The sequence below is a fragment of the Orycteropus afer genome, unplaced genomic scaffold, assembly GCF_000298275.1.
Source record: "Orycteropus afer afer isolate SDZICR_OR568_19922 unplaced genomic scaffold, OryAfe1.0 scaffold00396, whole genome shotgun sequence".
In the NCBI taxonomy this organism is placed as follows: domain Eukaryota; kingdom Metazoa; phylum Chordata; class Mammalia; order Tubulidentata; family Orycteropodidae; genus Orycteropus; species Orycteropus afer.
In genome coordinates, this window is record NW_006921983.1 from 2,873,523 (window position 1) to 2,895,656 (window position 22,134).

The window sequence follows — 22,134 nt, forward strand, 5'->3', positions numbered from 1 at the left end:
CAGAACACAGAAAAGGAAGGAATCCTCACAAATTCATCGTATGAATCAAGTATAACCCTAATACCAAAACCAGGCAAAGACAACCCTGGAAGAGAAATTACCAAATGATATGCCTCAGTGCCTAAGGCATTGACTGCTAACCAGAAGGATGGTTCAAACCCACCAGCCACTCCTCAAAAGGAAGATTGGGCAAGCTACTTCTGTAGAGATAATACCACCTCAGAAACCCAAGGAGGGTCACTATGAGTTGAATCAATTAGACAGCAGTGAGTTTAGTTTTGGTTGGATCCCTCAAGAATATAGATACAAACATTTTCAATAAAATTCTAGCCAATAGAATCCAATACTATATCAAAAAATAATGCACCATAACCAAGTGGGATTCATACCAGGTATGCAAGGATAGTTAAACATTAAAAAAACTATCAAAGTAATGCAAGACATAAACCAAACAAAGGAAAAGAACCACATGATTATATCAATCAATGCAGAAAAGGCATTTAACAAAATCTAACACTGATTCCTGATAAAAACTCTCAGCAAAATAGGAATAGAAGGGAAATCTCTCAACATAATAAAGGGCATATACACAAAACCAACAACCAACAATATTCTCAATGGAGCAAGACTCAAAGCATTCCTTTTGCAAACAGAAACCAGAATACGTGCCCTTTATCACCACTTTTACTGAATATTGTATAGGAAATCCTAGCCAGGGCAAAGAAAGAGAAACAAAATCACCCAAGTTGGCAAAGAAGAAATAAAACTTTCTCTATTTGCAGATGACATGATCCTGCATATAGAAAAAACAAGAGATTCAGCAGGAAAACTACTTGAACTAATCAAAAGATTCAGCCAAGTCGCAGGATACAGGATCAACATACAGAAATCAGTTGGATTCCTCTGTGTCAACAAAGAGATCTCTGAAAAAGAAATAAGGAAAACAATACCACTCACAATAGCTACCAAAAAGATAAAATACTTAGGAATAAATCTTACCAGGGATGCAAAAGACCTATACAAAGAAAACTACTACAAGAAATTGTAAGAGATCTACCCACTAGCCACTTTGTGGAAGGAAGATAGGGTAATCTACTTTCATAAAGTTTTACCACCTCAGAAACCTGATGGGGGTCGCTATGAGTTGGAACCAACTCAATGGCACTGAGTTCGGTTTTGGTTTTGGACATGTATGGAAGAACATACCATTCTCGTGGTAAAGAAGACTGAACATTGCAAAAATGTCAATACTACCCAAGGCAATCTACAGAGTCAATGTAATCACGAACCAGATTCTATCAACATTCTTTAAAGACATGGAAAAACCAATCACTGATTTACATGGAAAGGAAAGAAACCTCAGATAAGCAGAACATTACTAGAGAAGAAAAACAAAGTAGGTAGTCTCACACCCTCTGATCTCAAAACCTACTATACAGCTACAGTAGTCAAAACAGCCTGCTATTTTATTTGCACAAGAAGATAGCTTAGAGGGCAAGAATGCATAGGAAAGGAGGACACAGGGAAGAAGGGAGGAAGTGGGAAGAGAGCTATTACATTGTGGGGATTGCAGTCTATATCATGAAACAAAATGTGTATGAACTTCTGTATGGAAAATGAACTTGCTCTGTAAATTCTCACCAACTCCCCTTCCCACCATCACCACCCCACCCCAAAAAAATCAGCCTGTTACTGACGAAACACAGACTAGTGGAACAGAATTGAAAATTCAGAAATAGATCCATTCACCTAGGGATAGCTGATCTTTGACTAAGGGCTGAAACCCATTAAATGGTGCTGGTAAAACTGGGTATCCATTTGCAGAAAAATGAAACAAGAGCTATACCTCACATCATACACAAAAACTAACTCAAGATGGATCAAAGACCTAAATATAAAACCTAAAACTATAAAGTTCATCAAAGAAAAAATAAAGGCTAACTTAGGAGCACTAATTTATGGCACAAATAGACTATCAAACATAATCCAAGATGCACAAACAGCAGAAGATAAATTAGATGACTGAGACCTTCTAAAAGTTAAATTCTTACAAGCATCAGAAGACTTCTCCAAAAGAGAACCTATAGGTTGGGAAAAAAATATTTAGCAATAACATACCTGACAAGGGACTTATGCCTAAAATTTATAATTCAAAAATGGGCAAAGGACATGAACAGACATTTCATAAAGGAAGATAGTCAGGGAATCAACAAACACATGAAAAAACACTTACAATCATTAGCCATTAGATAGATGCAAATTAAAACAACAATGAGGTATCACCTCATCTCAGCAATAACAGCAAAGTACAACAAGACAAAAAACAAATGCTGGCAAGGGTGTGGAGAGATCAGAATTCTCATACACTGCTATTAAGACTGTAAAATGGTACAACCACTGTGGAAAAGGCTATGGCACAACCTTAAAAAGTTGGAAATAGAAATACCATTTGATCCAGTAATTCCATTATTAGGAATATATCCTAAAAAGGTGAGATCCAGGACACAAATAGATACATGCACACCCATGTTCACTGAAGCACCATTCACGATAGCAAAGAGATGGAAACAACCTAAGTGTCCGTCAATGGATGAATGGATAATCAAACTAAGATACATAAACACAGTGGAATACTATTCATTATTCTTTAATTCATTAAAGAATAATGAAGAATCTGTGGAACACTTCATAATGTACATGGACTTAGAGGACATCATGTTGAGTGAAATAAGTCAATCACAGGAGGACAAATATTGTATTAGATAGCAATTACAAAGAAAGGTTTACACACGGAAGGAAATTTTCTTTGTTGGTTACCAGGGATAGGAGGGTAGGGGAGGAAAAATTGCTTATAGGTAAGAGACACATATTGATTTTGGTGAAGGAAAAGACAATATACCAAAAGTAGGTATACTAACCAGCACAATATCACAAAGGAAAATGAAGAGGAGAGGTGCACAAGAGGAATTGTTGTTGTTGTTGTTATGTGCCGTCAAGTCGGCCCCAACTCATAGCGACCCCTCCTTGGGTTTCCGAGGCAGTATCACTACGGAAGTAGGATTGCCCAACCTTCCTTCCGAGGAGTGGCTGGTGGGATAGACAACAAGTATTTTGTGTATGACATATACAATACTGCATTATCATCAATAACAAACAATCTATAGGGGGATAGACAGGTAAGAGGATCAGGTTTGGGTAGGCAAAAAGGAATATATCCATGACCACATATAGGTTTGGCAGACAATATGTCTATACATGTTTATGCTAAAAAAATGTTCATATATATATATATATACACACACACACACACACACACACACACATATACATACAGTGAAGCTAACAAGGGGCAAAATTATTTTAACTTCTTAGCCACAACCAATTACCTTGAGAGAGTAAGTCACTAAACCTGTGGGCTTGGGACCATGGTCATGGAAGACATCAAGTTTACCTAGCACAACACAGTACACAAAAACACTGTTCTACGTCCTACTTTGGTGAGTAGTGACTAAGGTCTTAAAAGGTTACAAGAGACCATTTAAGATGCAACTATTGGTCTCTCTTCACCTACAGCAAAGAAGAGTAAAGAAAATCAAAGACGTATGGAAACAATTAGTCCAAAGAACTAATGGACCACTGGAACCTCAGCCTACATGACCAAGACCAGAAGAACTAGATAGTGGCTGGCTATCACTGCCAAACACTCAGAAAGGGATCAGAATTAGAGATCCTGGATAGAGTAAATCATAGCAACCCCTCCTTGGGTTTCTGAGGCAGTATCACTATGGAAGTAGATTCCCCAACCTTCCTTCTGAGGAGTGGCTGGTGGGTTTCAACCGCCAGCCTTCTGGTTAGCAGTCAAATGCCTTAGGCACTACTCCACCAGAGATCCCTTTTTTTTTGGTTTTGGTTTTGGTTTGGATAGAGCGAGAGAAAAATGTGGAACAAAACTCAAAATCATAAAAAAGAGCAGGCATACTAGTCTGATAGAGACTGATATAACCCCCAAGACTATGGCCGCTAGGCACCTTTTGAGCCTGAAATTGAAATCACTCCTATGGCTCAACTTTCAGCCAAACAATAGACAGATCTATGAAGTGAACATTACACCAGGGAAGTACACTCCTCAGAACAATCAACCATGAGAGATCAGAAAGACATTTCTGACTTTTGCATAGGGTGAAAGCTCAGAGGGTAGGAATGCATAGGAAAGAAGGACACAGGGAAAAGGTAACCACAGGGACAAAGTGGGAAGAGAGCTGTTGTTACACTGTGGGGATTGCAATCAATGTCATGAGGCAAGATGTATATGAACTGTTGAATGGAAAAAGAATTTGCTCTGTAACAGTCACCCAAATCACACTAAAAAGTTAATTAAATTTTTAAAAAAATTTTTAAAAAGCAAAGATGTTATGAGCCATGTTATTTTCAATTGTCTCATATGCATGTGAAACCTGGTCAATGAAAAAAAGAAAACAGAAGAATCAATGCATTCAAACTATGGTGTTGGCAAGGAACAGTGGCAGCCAGAAGAACAAACAAATCAGTCATAAAAGAAATATATCCAGAATGCTTCTTAGAAGTGAGGGTGGCAAGATTTCAGCTCATTTACTTTGACATGTCATCACTAGAAATAGACACCATATTTGACAAAGTAGAAAGTCAGCAAAAATAAGAGAAACCCTCAATGTGATGAGTTGACACAAGAACCTGGACTCAAACATGGTCTCAAAGATACCAAGTTGACACAGGGATAGACAATGTTTTGTTCTGTTAAACTGTAGTCACTATGAGTCAGAGATGACTTGATGGCAACTAACAACAAAAAAAAAAAAAAGTTTTGCATTTTCTACTAATTTTTAACAATATACAAAACACAGAAAGCATATACAAATGGTTTTCTTCTTTTTTTCTATCCAATTTTTACTATTTTGCCTATTTTAAATGTAACAACAAAAAAATGGAGTTACTATTTTAATTTGTCAACTTAAAATATGTATATTCTGCCCCTTTGTTCCATCCCACAATGAAAAGTAATTGTTGGCATGTCTATAGCCCATACTGAGTAAATAATAGAACAGGTCTTAGAGCATCAAGCTAGTAAGTGGTGAAGACAATAAACTAAAGCTGTCAGTGATCAGAGAATTAGAATCAATTTTGTCTTATTCCAATGCTCCAGTATCATTTTTGTATATCACATTTTCAAGCTGTTTTAATCATTACCCCCACTTGTTGGGTAATACAGAGTTTTAGAGCTAAAGTTAATGTATTTTTAATTTACAGTTCATTTTAACTGCTCTGGCCCATAAGAGTTATGTAGCTTCTCAAGGTAATATAGTTAATATGTAATGCCTTAAACCTATGGGTCTAAAATCCAAACACTGTGTTTAAGCTAAACTAAATATACATACATAGCATCAAGGATCAACATAAATTTAACTTTTAATCGTTACCTGATTTACACATTAAAGGCACAATCGACATCCATAATGATAATTTTATTGGTTAAGCCACTACAATTCTTTTGAAAATGAATTAAGTTCATTTCTACTCAAGTGTTCTTAATGATAAAATTAGTAACTATTAATCATACAACTGATGAATATTTATTGAACATTCTTGGTGTGGAAAGCATTAGAATAGGTGCTGTACTGCGTTTTAAAGGAACTAAAGACATATTCTGAGTCTTCAAACAACTTAGCATAAATATATGAAAGGTTTAAGATGACAAATAACAATTTGATTTACCACCTCGGAAACCCTAAGGAGGTCATTATGAGTTGGAATCAACTCGATGGCATTGAGTTTGTTTTGTTTTGTTTTGTTTTAGACTGTGATGAGCTTTAAATATCTCAGGATGATTATTTGGTGTTTACATCAATTTGCCTCCATTAATTGTTATAATTTTTAATAAGCCAGCAAGAAGCAAGCATACCTAAGGTTGACAATCTTCATTCCTGAGACCATCTAGAGGACTGCTAAGCATTCCTTTGAATGTTAAGGAAAGCTATGAATTCAGAAGAGAAGGATGAATGTGAAGCTTTATGAAATTTACTATGTGCAGCAAAGGATACAGATCAACCAAAAGATTAGAAACAATGCCACAGGATAATAAAATCTTCCAGAATAATTTCCAGGGCTGAAGTCCTACATCAGAAATATTTTTAAGCAATGACTTTATTGAGACGTTTATCCCCTCAATATTGTTTAATGGAGGTTAAAACTAGTTTACTATACAGATTATCTATTCATTCAACATATGTTTATTGGGTAACCATTGCACATGAAGCACTGTGCAAGGCCTTGTTCTATAAACAAAATAAAATACCTATATTTACACACCTTATGTTATAATGGGGGAAGGAAGAAAACAACCAATGAAACAAATACATTTACTTCCATTGTTAAGCCTTCTAGCACTAATAATATGGCATGGCATGTTTTAGTAGCTTTTACTTCCACTTCAGAAACATAAGAAATGGTCCTGATTTTGAGTATTTTACATTCATTGTGGCAGTGGTGGTTTAGTGGTAGAATTTTCTCCTTCCTCTAGGGAAACCTCAGCAAGTTCCTGGCCAATGCACCTATGCACAGCCACAAGCAATCTGTCAGTAGAGGTTTGCATGTTGCTATGATGCTGAATAAGTTTCAGTGAAGCTTCCAGGGTAAGGACTAGGAGGAAAGGCCTGACAATCTATTTCCAAAAATCAGCCAATGAAAACTCCACAGATCACAATGGACTAATCTGGGACTGATTATGGGGATGGGACAGAATCGGGCAGCGTTTTGTTCTGTTGTGTATAAGGTTACTATGTGTCAGAGGCTGACTCAATGGCAGCAAACAATAGCAAGTACACCAAGCAATTTCTACTTAGTAAAACTGGAAACAAAGGTCAGTTCACCTATCATACTGGTTTGCCCAACCTGAGAACAACTGCATTGCTAGTAAAATCATCTGGAGTCCAGTCCTCAAAACTATATACGCTATAGCACTAAACCTCTTTGTAGAAATCTATGACCAAGAGATAATCATGCCACAACAATATTCATCAACTTTTTTAGATAACATATACAAAAGACAGTTTTAAACAAATTATCTATTATCCAAGTAATTGTTAATAATAAACATTACTGTCATCTAAATAGACTCACCAAAAAAACTATGATCATTTCTCTCCTAGTGGTTTTGTACCTTTCATATTAACAGAGAGACTGTCCAGTAGACAACTTACTCCTTGTGTCAATTTCAGTCAAGTCCTTAATCTGCTTATTTGAGCTGTTCAACAACAACAGAGTAATTTCTTTTTATACATTTAAAAACTAGTCCTAGCTTTGTTGAATTCACTTAGTTTTGAAAGCATTGATAACTCTATTTGTTTCCCATCACAAGCATGATAAAGACAGAAACCACAAAGCCCAGATTAGAAAGGATGATTCAATTAAAATGTTAAAGTTGAATCTTCATGTCAAAAAACAGCTTAAGCAATATGAAGGGAAAACTGAGAGGGAAATGTTTGCAATTAATGTGATATAGAACTAATTACTTAATATACAAACAGTGCAAAAATGGGCAAAGGAAATACATATAAGCAATTTACTAAAAAATAAGTATGAATAGCCTATAAATGTGCTTTTAAAATATCTACCTACACTAATTAAAGAAATGAAAAATTAAAACAGGAGAAATTTTTCATCTATTGGATTGTTAAGTATCTTTTTTAAGGAACATTCAGAATGGGTGAAGATGTATTTTGGGAATAGAAACTCTCACATACCACTCATAAGAGTCAGAACGCTAGTGAAATTCATAGTTTTTCTGAAGAATAATTATCTTTTAAAAAATCTTAATATATGTTTATCTGGAAAATGAACTACAGAATTTGTCCTACAGACAAATATTTATAACCATATACAATACTGTTGTTGTTGTTGTTATGTACTTTTTTTAATTTAAAAAATGTGGAAATATTTCATAATTACAATGGAATTCTAGACAACATTATAAATAACATAGAAAAGTACTTAATGGAAAGGAAAACTCTTCACTATATATTGATGGGGAAAAATACAAGCTAGCAATAAGTACATTAGGATTCCATTTTGGTTATAAGCACACATATGCACATGCACACACAATACTGGAAGACTATAGGCTACAAAGGAGCTCTGGTAGTGTAGTGCCTAGTGCATTTAACTGTTAACCAGAAGGCTGGCAGTTCAAACCTACTAGCCACTCCTCAAAAGGAAGACTGGGCAATCTACTTAGAGATAGTACCTCAGAAACCCAAGAAGGGGTCACTATGAGTTGCAATCGACTCCATGCAGTGAGTTTTGTTTGTTTGTTTTTTACAGGCTACAATATCCAGAATAGCTATTCTTGGGTGGCAGACTGCAAAACATTATTATCGTCACTGTGATTTTTGTTTTCCAAATTTTACAAAATTAACATATATCTGTTTAAACATATACACATACACATAACACTCATAAACATACACACACACACACACACACACACACATTTATCTGTACAAGGGCCTTATAAGAAATAACTAATTCAAAAAAAAATTTCTGTATCACTGTTTTATCCCATATTGCATGTGACAGAAGCAAAATGCATACCTTTGCTTATAAAAATCTTCATAAAATACGTGAACTTAAAACTTAGTAGGATCAAGGATTAATATAACTATAGCCTTTAAAATAAGATGCCACTGCCACAGGAATAAACAGACAAATCAGAAGAATTAACAGAAAGTGAAATCCAGTATTTATTTCATGCTTTTACTCGGTATGAGGAATTATACTAAATACTTGATAGTATACACATTATTCCATTTACAACATACAATAACTCTATAAACTAGGCCTTGTTATCCCCATTTTATACAAAAAGAACTGAAACTTAGAAAGTTTAAACAATATTCTCAGGGTTGCTGCTAGTAAAACCCCAAGCTAAAATTCAAACTCAAGTCCATCCTACTATAAAACCTGGGCACTGGAGCCCAGAAACAGGCCCCAATATAATACAGTACATCAAATACATAACATCAAAAATCAGTAGAGGAAAGAAGAAATGTTCAATCAGTGGTACTGGGACAACTATTTAATAAACTTCTAGGAAGGTGAAAGGAAAACTCCAGATGTTACATACTTGCATAAAGATTTACAACCTTGGAAACCCAATCGGGGTCACTATAAGTAGGAATCAACTTGATGGCAGTGAGTTTGGTTTTGGTTTAAAACATGAGGGGAAAAAAGCAAATCTTATTGTTAGAAGGAAAAGACTTTCCGAATACAAAAAAAAATCAAAGAAACCAAAGGAATAAAAGACTAAACCAAACCAAATTCACTGTCATAGAGTCGAATCCAACTCATAGTGATCCCTCCTTGGGTTTCCAACGCATATCTCTATGAAAGTAGATTGCCCAATCATCCTTCCAAGGAGTGGCTGGTGGGTTTGAACCGCCAGTCTTCTAGTTACCAGTCAAACGCCTTAGGCACTGTGCCACCAGAGGTCCCAAATATAATAAAAGACAGGACAACACAAAAGTATAAAAAATTCTGTATACCAAAAAAGCAAATAAAATATAAAAATAAAATAACAACTAGAGAAACACACTTACAAATATTGGATAAAAGGCTGATGTGTCTCACACATAATCATATAATTTAATAAGAAAAATATAAGAAACAAACCAAAAAAGTGCAAAAGATGTGAAACAGCCACAAAGATATATACATTAGATGTGCATAAGGCACTTGACTGCTAACCAGAAGGCTAGCGGTTCAAACCCACTAGCCACTTCTCGGAAGGAAGGTGGGCAATCTACTTCTGTAGTGATACTGCTTCGGAAACCCAAGAAGGGGTCACTATGAGTCGGGGCCGACTCAACAGCACTTAACAACAACAACACATATTTTTTAAATTAAAATGTTTTACGTCACTAAAAACTTTGAAAAGAACTGAAAATACAATAATGAAAAACTACTTTTCATCTGAAACAGCAAATATTTTAAAGATAATAGCATTCAATGTTGCTAAGTTTGTAGTTAACAAAAAAGGGAAGGGGTGGCACATCCTCAAGCCCTGTTAGGAGAATACAAATAAATAATTCTAGAAAACATTTTGGCAATAATATTCATTGGCTTAATAATTTTCCTTCTAATAAATTATCCAAGGGAATGGTCAGAAACCCAAATAACAATAAAAATGTGAAAATCCTCTAAATGCTCAACAATAGAATTTAAGTAAAATGTTTCACAAAGGGGAGAGTAGGTTCACTTCCGAAGGAACAATGTGGCTGTTACCTATTTCAAATCTGGAAAAAAAAAATCCATGTAGTATGTCACTGGAGGAATAAATGGCTTTACTTCTAAAAACAAGATAACATTCGGGTTAAATATGTTGGTATACAGGGCTCATGTTACAACCATTTAAACTGTTTTCAAAGCACATTTAATGGCATGTTTAACATTCATAATACAGTATTACATTAAAAATCAATGTAAATTGCATATATCACATGCATATATATACACTGAAAAAGAGTGGATTTTATTTTCTTTTTTATTATATTTTGTTATTTTCCAAATTCTGTATCACAAGCACATACTATTTCTATGATAAGGAAAAAAAATAAGGGAGTGATTGTTGTTGCTGTTGTTGTTTCTAATTAGTAGGGCTACAGTTTCAGCAATAGTCTAATGGATTATTATTAAAGTAACCCAAACCAATCCAAACCTACTGCCATCAAGTCAATTCCAACCAACAGTGACCCTATAAGACAGAGAAGAATTGCCCGGTAAGGTTTCCAAAGCTGTAAATCTTTACAGAAGCAGACAGCCTCATCTTTCTCCCATGGAGTGGCTGGTGGGTTTAAACCACCGACTTTTTGGTTAGCAGCCAAATGCCTTAATCACTACGCCACAAGAGCTTCTTATTAAAGTCACCTAAAAAAGTACATTTTGTATTTTCACAAACAACAGGATTCACGACATCGATTCTTGTCTTGCACATAAAACTAGTAATCTCTTAAATTTTAATTTGTTCTTTTATGTTGGATTGCAGCAGCAAGAACATGAGAAAGAGAAGATAAATTATGTCATTTTAAATCAACACTCTTTTACAGCAACTCTAGTAATCATACATCACAAAGAAAATGTTTTCCAAATGCAAAACATCAAAAATAAAATCACAGTAAATTGTAACAACAGCACACAGGCAAGTTATTCTATCTTTTTACATTAAATCACGAACTCCAAATTTACTGAGCTACAAGACAAATTTAATGGGAACAGGCTATCTCTGATATATTTATTTTTCCTAGGTCAAATGGTAAGTTAGCTTTTAACATTGTTAAAGGAGGTTATTTTACCTTTAACTCAAAAGAATATTCTTCAGTAATAACAAAACCAGAATTATTATAAAATATTATATCTTAAGACAAAGAGCTTCAAATAAATAGCAAATCCTTGTCAGTGACTATACTTCTTCAAGATACTTTTTCACAAAGAGACATCTTCACTAATCATGTTTCTCTATGAGATAGGGAAAAAGGATTTAGTTCTATATGAAAATTTATCCAAAAATGAGATGTCTTCATGCCTAACAAAGCCATGTTATCTGCCTTTGGAGTTCAAAAAGAATGTATCTGACCCACTACATAACTATCAAACTATATACGTGTGTGTGTGTGTGTGTGTGTGTGTAGTTCTTGTAGTTAGGTGGTGTTGAGTCTATTCCAACTCATAGGTATCATATATAAAAACACAGTGAAACAATGCGTAGTCTGTGCCATTCTCACAATTACTGCTGTGTTCAAGCCTACTGTTGCACCCAATGTGTCAATCCATCTTGTTGAGGATCTTCTTCTTCTTCACTGACCCTCTACTTTACCAGAGGAGCTCTGGTGGCATACTGCCTAAGGCATTTCACTGCTAAACAGAAGGTTCACAGCTCAAACCCACCACCCACTCCACGGAAGGAAGATAAAGCAATCTACTTCCATAAAGACTTACTGTCTTAGAAACCCAATGGGGGCTGCTATGAGTCAGAATTGACTCGAAGGCAGTAAGTTTCGTTTGGTTTTGTAAGCAAGATATCCTTTTCCAGAATCTGATCCCTCCTGATAACATATCCAAAGTACATGAGACAAAGTCTCGCCATCTTCACTTCCAAGGAGGATTCTGGTTGTACTTCTTCCCAGACACATCTATTTATTGATGTGTCAGTCCATCTTGTTCTTGTTAGGTGCCCCGACCCATAGCAACCCTATGTACAAAAGAATAAAACACTGCCCAGTCCTGCACCAGCCTCACAATACTTGCTATGTCAGAGTCCACCATTGCATCCACTGTGAAAATCCATCTTGTTGAGGGCCTTCCCCTTTTGAGCTGACCCTCCACTTTACCAAGCATGATAGCCTTCTCCAGGGAATGTTCTCTTCTGACAATATGATCAATGTAGGTGAGACTAAGTCTGGCCATTCTTGCTCCCAATAAGCATTCTGTCTACACTTCTTCCAGGACAGATTTGTTGGTTCTTCTTGGTACTCCATGGTACTTTCAGTATTCTTCACCAAAACAACTCAAAAGCATCAACTCTTCTTCAGTCTTCCTTATTCATTGTCCAGTTTTCATACATGCATATAAGGCTAATGAATATACCATGGCTTGTGTTAGGCACACCTTAGTCTTCAGACATCTTTGCTCTTCACCACTTGAAAGAGGTCTTTTGCAGCAGATTTGCCCAGTGTAATACATCGTCAATCTCTTGACTGCGGCTTCCACTGGTGTTGACTGTGGAACCAAGTAACACGAAATCTTTGACAACTTCAATCTTTTCTCCATTTATCGTGATGCTGCTTATTGGTCCAGTTGTGAGGATTTTAGTTTTCTTTATGTGGAGGTGTAATCCATACTGTAGACTGTAGTCTTTAATCTTCATCAGTAAGTGCTTCAAGTCATCTTCACTTTCAGCAAGCAAGGTTGTATTGTCTGCATATCACAAGTTGTTAATGAGTCTTCTTCTAATCCTGATGCTGCATTCCTCTTCATTTAGTCCAGCTTCTTGGATTATTTTTTCAGCAAACAGACTGAGTAAGTATGATGAAAGGATACAACCCTGATGCACTCCCTCACTGATTTCAAACCATGCAGTATCTCCTTGTTCCGTTTGAACAGCAGCCTCCTGTTCTATGCACAGGTTTCTTGTGAGCACAATTAAGTGTTCTGGAAGCCCCATTCATCTCAATGTTATCCACAATTTGTTATGATCCACACTGCCAAGTGCTTTTGCACAGTCAATAAAACTGTAAACATCTTTTGGGTATTTTTTGCTCTCAGCCAAGATCCATCTGACATCAGCAATGATATCCCTCATTCCATGTCCTCTTCTGAAAACAGCTTGCATTTCCAGAAGTTACCTGTCATATACTGCTGCAACCATTTTTCTCTCTCTTTTTTTAAATTTTTATTTAAATTTTTGGGTGAAAGTTTACAGAGCAAATTCACTTTCCATACAGCAGCTCACATCCACTTTGTCTCCTGACATTGACTGCAATCTCCCACAATGCAACACTTCCTCCCTATAGTTACTTCTTCCCTGTGTCCTTCCCTCCCATGTACTCTTTCCCCCTGAGCTGTCTCCCTGTGCATACACAGCCCTTCTATTCTTCCATAATTGACCTCTCCAAAGAGTGTATCTACTTAATGTAAATGGTCAGCTCATATGCCTGTCTTTTGTTTGGCTGGAAGCCACAAGAGTGGGTTCAGTTCCAAACCTGAAGGGCAACTAGAGGCCATAGTCTCAGTGGTTCCATAGGCTCTATCGGACCAGCAAACCTAGTCTTTTTTTTTTTTTTTTTTTTTTTTAATGATTTTGAGTTCTTACACATTGTTCTCCCATTCTATCTAGGATCTCCTACATAGATCCCCCTTTGAGTGGTTGACAGTGGTAGCCAGGCACTATCTAGTTCTTTTGGTCTCATAGTCGTATAGGCTGAGGACTGCATGGTGTACCAGTCCCTTAGACTAATTGCTTCCATGCATCTTTGGTTTTCTTCATTCTTCTTTGTTCTCAACGAGGAGAGACCCATCACTGCATCTAGATGGCCAGTTGCAAGCTCTTAAGATCCCAGTCGCTACTCACCAAAGTAGGATGTGGAACAATGTTTTTGTGTGGTATTTTATGCCAATTGAGCTTGATGTCCCCTGCCACTGTGGTCCCAAACCCACAAGTCCAACTACTCGCTCCCGCTGGGTAGCTAGCTGTGGCCAAGAAATGACTATAATCTTGTCCCTTGTCAGCTCTACTATCTACCTGGGAATTCTTACAGAACATACAAATATACTTGTAGAAACACTGTCTGCCAACACTGTACATGGTTGCTACAACCATTTTTGAATTATGTTCAGCAAAGTTTTACTTGTATGTGGTATTAGATATTGTTCGATAATTTCCACATTCTGCTGGCTCACTTTTCTTTGGTATAATGAGTATAAATATGGATCTCCTCCAGTCAGTTGGCCAAGTAGCTGTCTTCCAAATTTCTTGGCACAGACGAGTAAATGCCTCCAGTGTGGCATCCAGTCCATAGTATATTCAACATTCTTTGCCAAATACCATAATTGAAAGGCATCAATTCTCCTTCAGACTTCTTTACTCATTGTTCAGCTTTCCCATGTATATGAGGTGATTAAAACTACTACAGCTTGGGACAGGTGCACTTTTGTTCTCAAAGGACATCTTTGCTTTTCAGCACTTTAAAGAAATCTTTTGGAGCAGATTTTCCCAGTGCAATATGTAGTATGATTTCTTGACTGGTGCTTCCATGGGCATTGATTATGGATCCAAGTAAAATAAAATCCTTGAAAACTTCAATATTTTGTCCATTTATCATGATAGTCCTTTTTGATCTAGTTGTGAGGATTCTTGTTTTCTTTGCATTCAGGTATAATCCATATTGAAGGCTATAGTATTTGACTTCATCAGTAAATCCTTCAGGTCCTCTTCATTTTTACCAAGTAATGTTGTATCATCTGCATATTGCAGGTTGTTAATGAGTCTTCCTCCAATCTGGATGCCATGTTCTTCTTCATGTAGTCTAGCTTCTTAGCATACACAATGAATGAATATTGTAAAAGGATACAACCCTGATGCACATCTTTTCCGATTTTAAACGACACAGTATCCCCTTGTTCCCTTTGTTCTGCCTCTTAGGCTATGTACAGGTTCCTCATGAGCACAATTAAGTGTTCTGGAATGCCTATTAGTCTCAATGTTATCCATAATTTGTTATGACACCCAACTGAACACCTTTGCATAGTCAATAAAACACAGATACATCTAATGTCAGTAACAATATCCCTTGTTCCATGTCCTCTTCTGAATCTGGCTTAAATTTCTGGCAGTTTCCTGTTGATGTACTGCCACAACTGTTTTTGAATTATCTCCAGCAAATTTTACTTGTGTGTGATATTAATGATATTGTTCAATAATTTCCACATTCTATTGGATAACCTTTCTTTGGAATAAGCACATGTACGGAACTCTCCCAGTCAGTTGTCCAGGTAGCTATCTTTCTAATTTCTTAGCATAGATGAGTGAATGCTTCCAGCATTGCACTCATTTGTTGAAAAATCTCCACTGGTATTCCATCAATTCCTGAAACCTTATTTTTCATAAATGTCTCTAGGGCAGCTTAGACTTCTTCCCTCAGTACCACTGGTTCTTGATCAAATGCTGTCTCCTTAGTAACTGAATGTGGTCCAATTCTTTTTGGTACAGTGAATCTGTGTACTCCTTCCATCTTCTTTTGATGCTTCCTACACTTATCTATATCTATATATATAAATATAAATATATATCCAGTTGCTATCAAGTTGATTCTGACTCATGATGACCCCATGTGTGTCAGAATAGAACTATGCTCTACAGAATTTTCAATGATTGATTTTTCAGAAGTAGATCACAAGTTCTTTCATCCAAGGTGCCTCTGCATGGACTCCTGATTACACCAACCAGGGAGTCTATATATACACATATAAAACTATATATGTATAATAAAGTAACTATTAACACTAATAACTAATAATACCAATAACTAATGACACTGAAAAGTAAGAATAATACTTATAACCACTAGTAACACAAATTAACAACACAAATAAAACAGGGTCAAGGGATAGGCAGAATGAGCAAGAAAGATACCAAAATCTCTAAGATCTGCAATCAATTCCAATAGCAATTATAAAATTATGCCTTCCTTCAAAAAATAATTGTGTCAGCATGTTCTATGAGAGAAAAAATTAAATCTACATACACAAGATATGTGTGGGGGGAAAGGAGTAAGACTCTTCAGAAGGAGTAAAGAAAAATATCTCACATCATATAATAGTTAGCACCTATTAAGATGTGGTTATTTTACACACATTATTCCTCTTTCTAAAATCAAGCCTGCAACCAGAGAACAACAACAGAGAAAAACAATGACTTGCCCAAAGTCAGCTGGAAAACGGCAGAGCCAAGAATTGAATGCAAGCCTATTTAGCTCCAAAACAATATACCATGTTGCCTATAATAAATCCTTATTTTTATTAATCACATTAATCTTAAAGACTATACCTTACAGAAAAGGTATATTTACTTCCATCATGTACTTTGAAATGACTAAAACACTAATATCAAACAAATAAAATAGAAACTATGGTTATAGTATTTTAGGTCTTAAATAAATGAAACTCGAGTTCTACTAACATATCTATCGCCTAAGGTATTTGACTTTCAATCAGAAGGCTGGAGGTACAAACCCACCAGCCACTCCTCAGAAGGAAGGTTGGACAATCTACTTCTGGAGTGATGCCACCTCAGAAACCCAAGGAGGGGTCACTAAGAGATTCGACTCAACAGCAGTGAGAGTTAACCTATCACCAACCAAACCCACTGCCATCAAATCGATCCCAACTCATAGCAACTCCCATTGGGTTTTCAAGGCTATAAATCTTTATGGGAATAGATTGCCTCATCTTCCTCCCATGGAGCAGCTGGTGGGTTTGAAGCACTGACCTTTTGGTTAGCAGCCAAATATCTTACCCATTACACCACCAGAGTTCCTTCTGATATACCTAAAAAAAACAAACCAAACTCACTGCCATCAAGTCGGATCCAACTCACAGCGACCCCTCCTTGGGTTTCTGAGGTGCTGTCTCTACGGAAGTAGACTGCCCAATCTTCTTTCCCAGGAGTGGCTGGTGGATTTGAACCGCCAGCCTTCTGGTTAGCAGTCAAATGCCTTAGGCACTATGCCACAAGAGCTCCATATCTAGATAAACTAAGTTTCTCTAGCTAAATATTTAAATGAAAATTTGTTTAACAAAATCATGGTAAGTATAAAACTGCTTCTGGCTGAGTAAAAGAGAAAAGTCTTCCACAACTAATGATGAACAGGAATATTAAGCAAACACCCTGATTTTCTGACTTCACTAAAGACTCAAATAGCTTATTTCAAGAAGTTGCAAATTATGATGAAAAATAAGAAGTATTCAAAAATACATTGGAGTAAAATATTAAATGTGATTATATTAAGCAAGTATACTAACCATGAATCAGGGAGCCATTTAGCCATTGAATATAGTAGTTTTGAGGAAAAGAAAGCAGGATTTCATTGCTGATTATTGAGAAGGGTAAAAGCAAAACAGCACCAGCTGAAACTGCGAGAGTGAATGTGCTCAAAAACAACCTGAAAGAAAAAAGAGTTATCGTCACAAATGATTTGGAAAAGCAATTAGTATGAAGTAACTAAAAAAGATTAAATATTGTTAAAAGAATTTTATAAAAAGTATTATATAAGCATTTCATTATATACATGTATTTGGAAGACAAATGACATAAGTATAATTCTAGAAGCTAAACTAGATGAGGTCTAAAACTCCCTACTCTATGAAAAGATCATTAAGTCTAATGAATAAGACCTAAAATATCATATATGTGTGTGTGTGTGTATGTATATATATACATACACACACAATGTATATATATACATACACACACACACACACACACAAGTAGTCCCTGACTTACTACATGTTTGATTTACAATGAACTGTACTTCATACATCTTATCATTAGTAATATGTACTACATACAAAGTTGCAACATGTGATTTGTGGATGTCATTCTCAGATATTCACTCCCAGATATTTAGTGTTACTATTTACTATTCAGAACAGCAAACAGCATGCTATGGCCTGTTCTACAGCTGACAAAATGCCTATATCATCCAACTCCTCTTCATCATCAGAGTAAATTTTTATGATTGATATTTTTTTATGTATGTATGTGTGTGTTAAAATATACCTGTAAATTATATATAATGGTTCCACCTTCCAAAGACAAATAAAGATTGGATTTATAAAAATATTGACAATATAAGGCAATGATAATGAAAGCAAAAAAAGAAAAAAATGAGGTATTCAACTTAAACCAGAACTGACTTACCAAGCGGTCACTGGAATGTAACCATACTGTAAGTTAGGGACTACCCATTCTGAAGACACAGTAATTCACACATTTTTCAAAGAACAAATGGTAGCTGTATACCTGTTTTATAGGATCACTATAAGTCAGAATCAACTCAATGGCAGTGGGTTTATTTATCTCACAATAAATAAATATTTCCTTTAAATAAAAACTCTGGCAATATATGCTAACAGGAATGCAATAATTGTATCAGGTAAAAAAAATTCTTGTGAAAGCAGTATTAAAAAAAAATAATTTAAATTGATCATTTTAGGATAGAAAAACTTACACAATGCTATTGGCCTAATACCTTTTAAAATAGGCAAAGTTTAAATAAATTACTATTAAACAACAGAACTTGGCAGTGTTTCACTCTGTTGTACATAGTGTTGCTGTAAGTTGAAACCAACTAAATAGCACTTAACAACAATTAAACAATAGGGAACTATTAACATGGTACTATTAAATAATATTTCAAAAACTATTTTGTCATTTAAAAAAAAAATATACCTCTAATATGTACTAATGTGGAAAGATGAAGTAGAATTACAAAGGCCTTTCACTTTCCCCATTCACACATCTATAATGTTTGAAATTTTTACATCCATTTTTTTAAAATTTTACAGAATAAAATGCAAAGGAGAGGATATTTCACTAACATTATTCTTGATGGAGCCTTAATTTAATAATACATATTCCACTAAAGTTCATATAAGAGGGATGTAAAAATAAACATAATAAGATACATGAAAAAGCAGAGAAAATCCTAACTGTCCAAAATACACATCTAATGGAGTAACTTTGAGGCCAATGCCATCTTGTGGCAACCAACAGAAGTGTATGCTTATTAAAAGCCAAAATAATCATAATAAACCAATGATAAAATTTTTAATGTAGATTATGTGATACATACCAAAACACAATTCAAATCAAAGAGAGGAAAAGTTTTGTAAATTGGTTTTACTGAAGAGGTAATCTGTTTACTGGGCAAAGCACTAGACAAGTCCAACTCTGGTAGTAATCAAATGAGTGACCTCCTGCAAGCTTGTTCAATTTTTCCTCAAGTGTCAAAAGAGAAATTTATCCTAATCACTATAATTTCTTCCAATACTATAAAGTTAAGTTCAAATCCAAAATCTTACAAGTCAAGGTCCTGCACAAGCTATTCCAATAAACTTTTCCAGGCTCCTCTTTAGCTATTACGCATTCCAAAAATACACTTTGACTTCTCTAAACTCCTCTTTCTCCAAAGAGAAAATGAACTTGCATGGTTCATGCCTTTGTGCAAAGTCTGCTATCTTCCTAATACAGACCTTTCCATGCTCTGCACAGCAAACTCAGACGTGAGTTTTAAGACAGAGGTCAAATGCCACTTGCCCTGTGAAGCATTCTACAATTTCTCCCTTCTTTCTCCTCTCAGCAAAATTACTCCCTTTCACCTCTTGGCTACCATAATACTTTGACCACATTCCCAGCAAAGAAGGGCAACCATAATTTCCAATCAAAAACTGGGTTCTGTGATCTGACAAAAAGGAATATGCTATGGGACAAACAAAGTATTTGAATATACAAGTGACTCAGGAAATCTTGGATATATAGCCACCATACTATAATGTTTGCTCTTCGAACAACAACAAAAACCTATTAGAACTATTATACTTTAGGTATTATGATTGGCCCTAGAGATATAAAAAAGATAATAACATCACCCCTGACTGTCCTTGAGAAGCTCTGAGGAGAGCTATTCATAAAAGGCTGATATGATAGAGTTACATGCTGGCAGGGGGTCCTTACAGCAAGGCCCTCAGTTGATCAGTGTAGCAGTTGTTGCTGTTGTTATCTGCCATCGAGTTGGTCCCGACACATAATGACCCCTCCTTGGGTTTCTGAGGCAGTATCACTACAGAAGTAGATTGCCCAACCTTCCCTCCGAGGAGTGGCTGGTGGGTTTGAACCTCCAGCCTTCTGGTTAGCAGTCAAGTGCCTTAGGCACCACGAGTGTAGCAGTAGCTAGTACTTATGTAACCACAGAAAAGTACTTCTTCTGAATTTAAGGACAGTTTCAGAAAATGCCACTTTCTGAAATGGTACATATATAAGCAGTATTTTGAAAATTACATCTTCAGAGTAACACATCTTTCATAACTGTAGTACTAAGACAAAAGTATTTTCCAAAATATCTGACATCTATATAACTGGCTATTTCCTTCATCCAGCAAAGAAGGCAGAATCTCTCTTAGTTTCAATAAAGTAATCAGGAGATAAACTTAGAAGCTGAATGTACACAATATAAATAAAGCCATAATCTAATGAATAAAATGACTTTGTAAGGTGAGGGTAAATTAAAAGAATAAACAACAACAACAACAAAAAAAAACACCTCACTGCAGTTGAGTTTATTTTGACTCATAGCAACCCCTACGTGGGTTTCTGAGGAGGTATCTCTACAGAAGTAGATTGCCCAACCTTCCTTCCAAGGAGTGGCTGGTGGGTTTGAACCACCAGGCTTCTGGTTAGCCATCAAATGTCTTAGGCACTATATCACCAGGACACCTAAAATTGCTTTAACATTTTAGAGTGTTCACATACTTTCACTTCACAAACAAGAGCCAGCACACATGAATCTCATAAATTTATAATGCCTTATTCTTAATCACCATCAAGCTCCTCTCAAGCATTTATGTCATGCTCCTACTGCCCCTCATTCTCAGCAAATGACTGAGTCAGCCATTTCATAATGCAAAAGGAGGGTAAACTTCCTCTCTACCTACCACCTAAGAAAGCTATCAAAATACATATTTACCTTTCCTCTCTGTGAAAGAGAATGAAGACTTCTTCCCCGACTCTTGATGTCTATATCTCCAGGGTCCTAGCTCCATCAATTAACCTGATCTGTTTAAATTTTCTCTTCTTACTTCTAATACTCAAAGTATAACTTATGAATGACCACTTCTACACCTTCAATTTCCTTCTTAACCCATGCAATATTTCTGTTCCTCACCATAATAATGAAAAGATTCTCATTAAGGTCAAATCATACTGTACATTTTAGTTGTAATCTGAAGTTGACTTTCTCCAATATTTCAAAACTGATAATAAATACGTCCTTCTTAAAATTTTTCCCAACTTCAGCAACATTCTCTTCTTCCTAGTTTTTCATTCTCAGCCTCTATTCCTCTATTAAATGTTGGTGCCCCCAGCACTCCATGTACCTTAGTTTCTTAGTGCCACTGTAACAGCAACACCTCAGGTAGATGGCTTTGACAAACAGAAACTTATTTTCTCACAGGGTAAGAGACTAGAAACCCAAATTCAGAGCATTGGCTCTAGAAGAAGGTTCTCTTTCCACTCTAGAGGAAAATCCTTAGCTTCTCTAGCATTCTCCTCAGCTTTCCTTGGACATCTCCACATGGCAACTATCATTCCGTTCTTGCATCTCTGCCTGATCTGTTCTTTTTCTATCTCAAAAGTGAGTAGGTTTACACCATACGAGACAAAAAAGGATATTATATAATTATTAAAGGATCAATTGAACATGAAAATATAACCATAATAAATATCTATGGACCCAATGAAAGAGCCCCAAAATACATAAATCAGACTTTGAAAGAGTA

General features: G+C 35.8%; 1 protein-coding gene across 1 annotated transcript in view; it reads right to left on the minus strand.

Moving 5' to 3' along the window:
- Positions 1-22,134, minus strand: part of LMBR1 (limb development membrane protein 1) — a 318,251-nt gene that overhangs the window by 194,457 nt on the left and 101,660 nt on the right. The window contains exon 4 of the mRNA XM_007953475.2: positions 17,602-17,741. Within this exon, the coding sequence (XP_007951666.1) occupies positions 17,602-17,741 (140 nt within the window). The remainder of the gene's footprint in view (positions 1-17,601; positions 17,742-22,134) is intronic.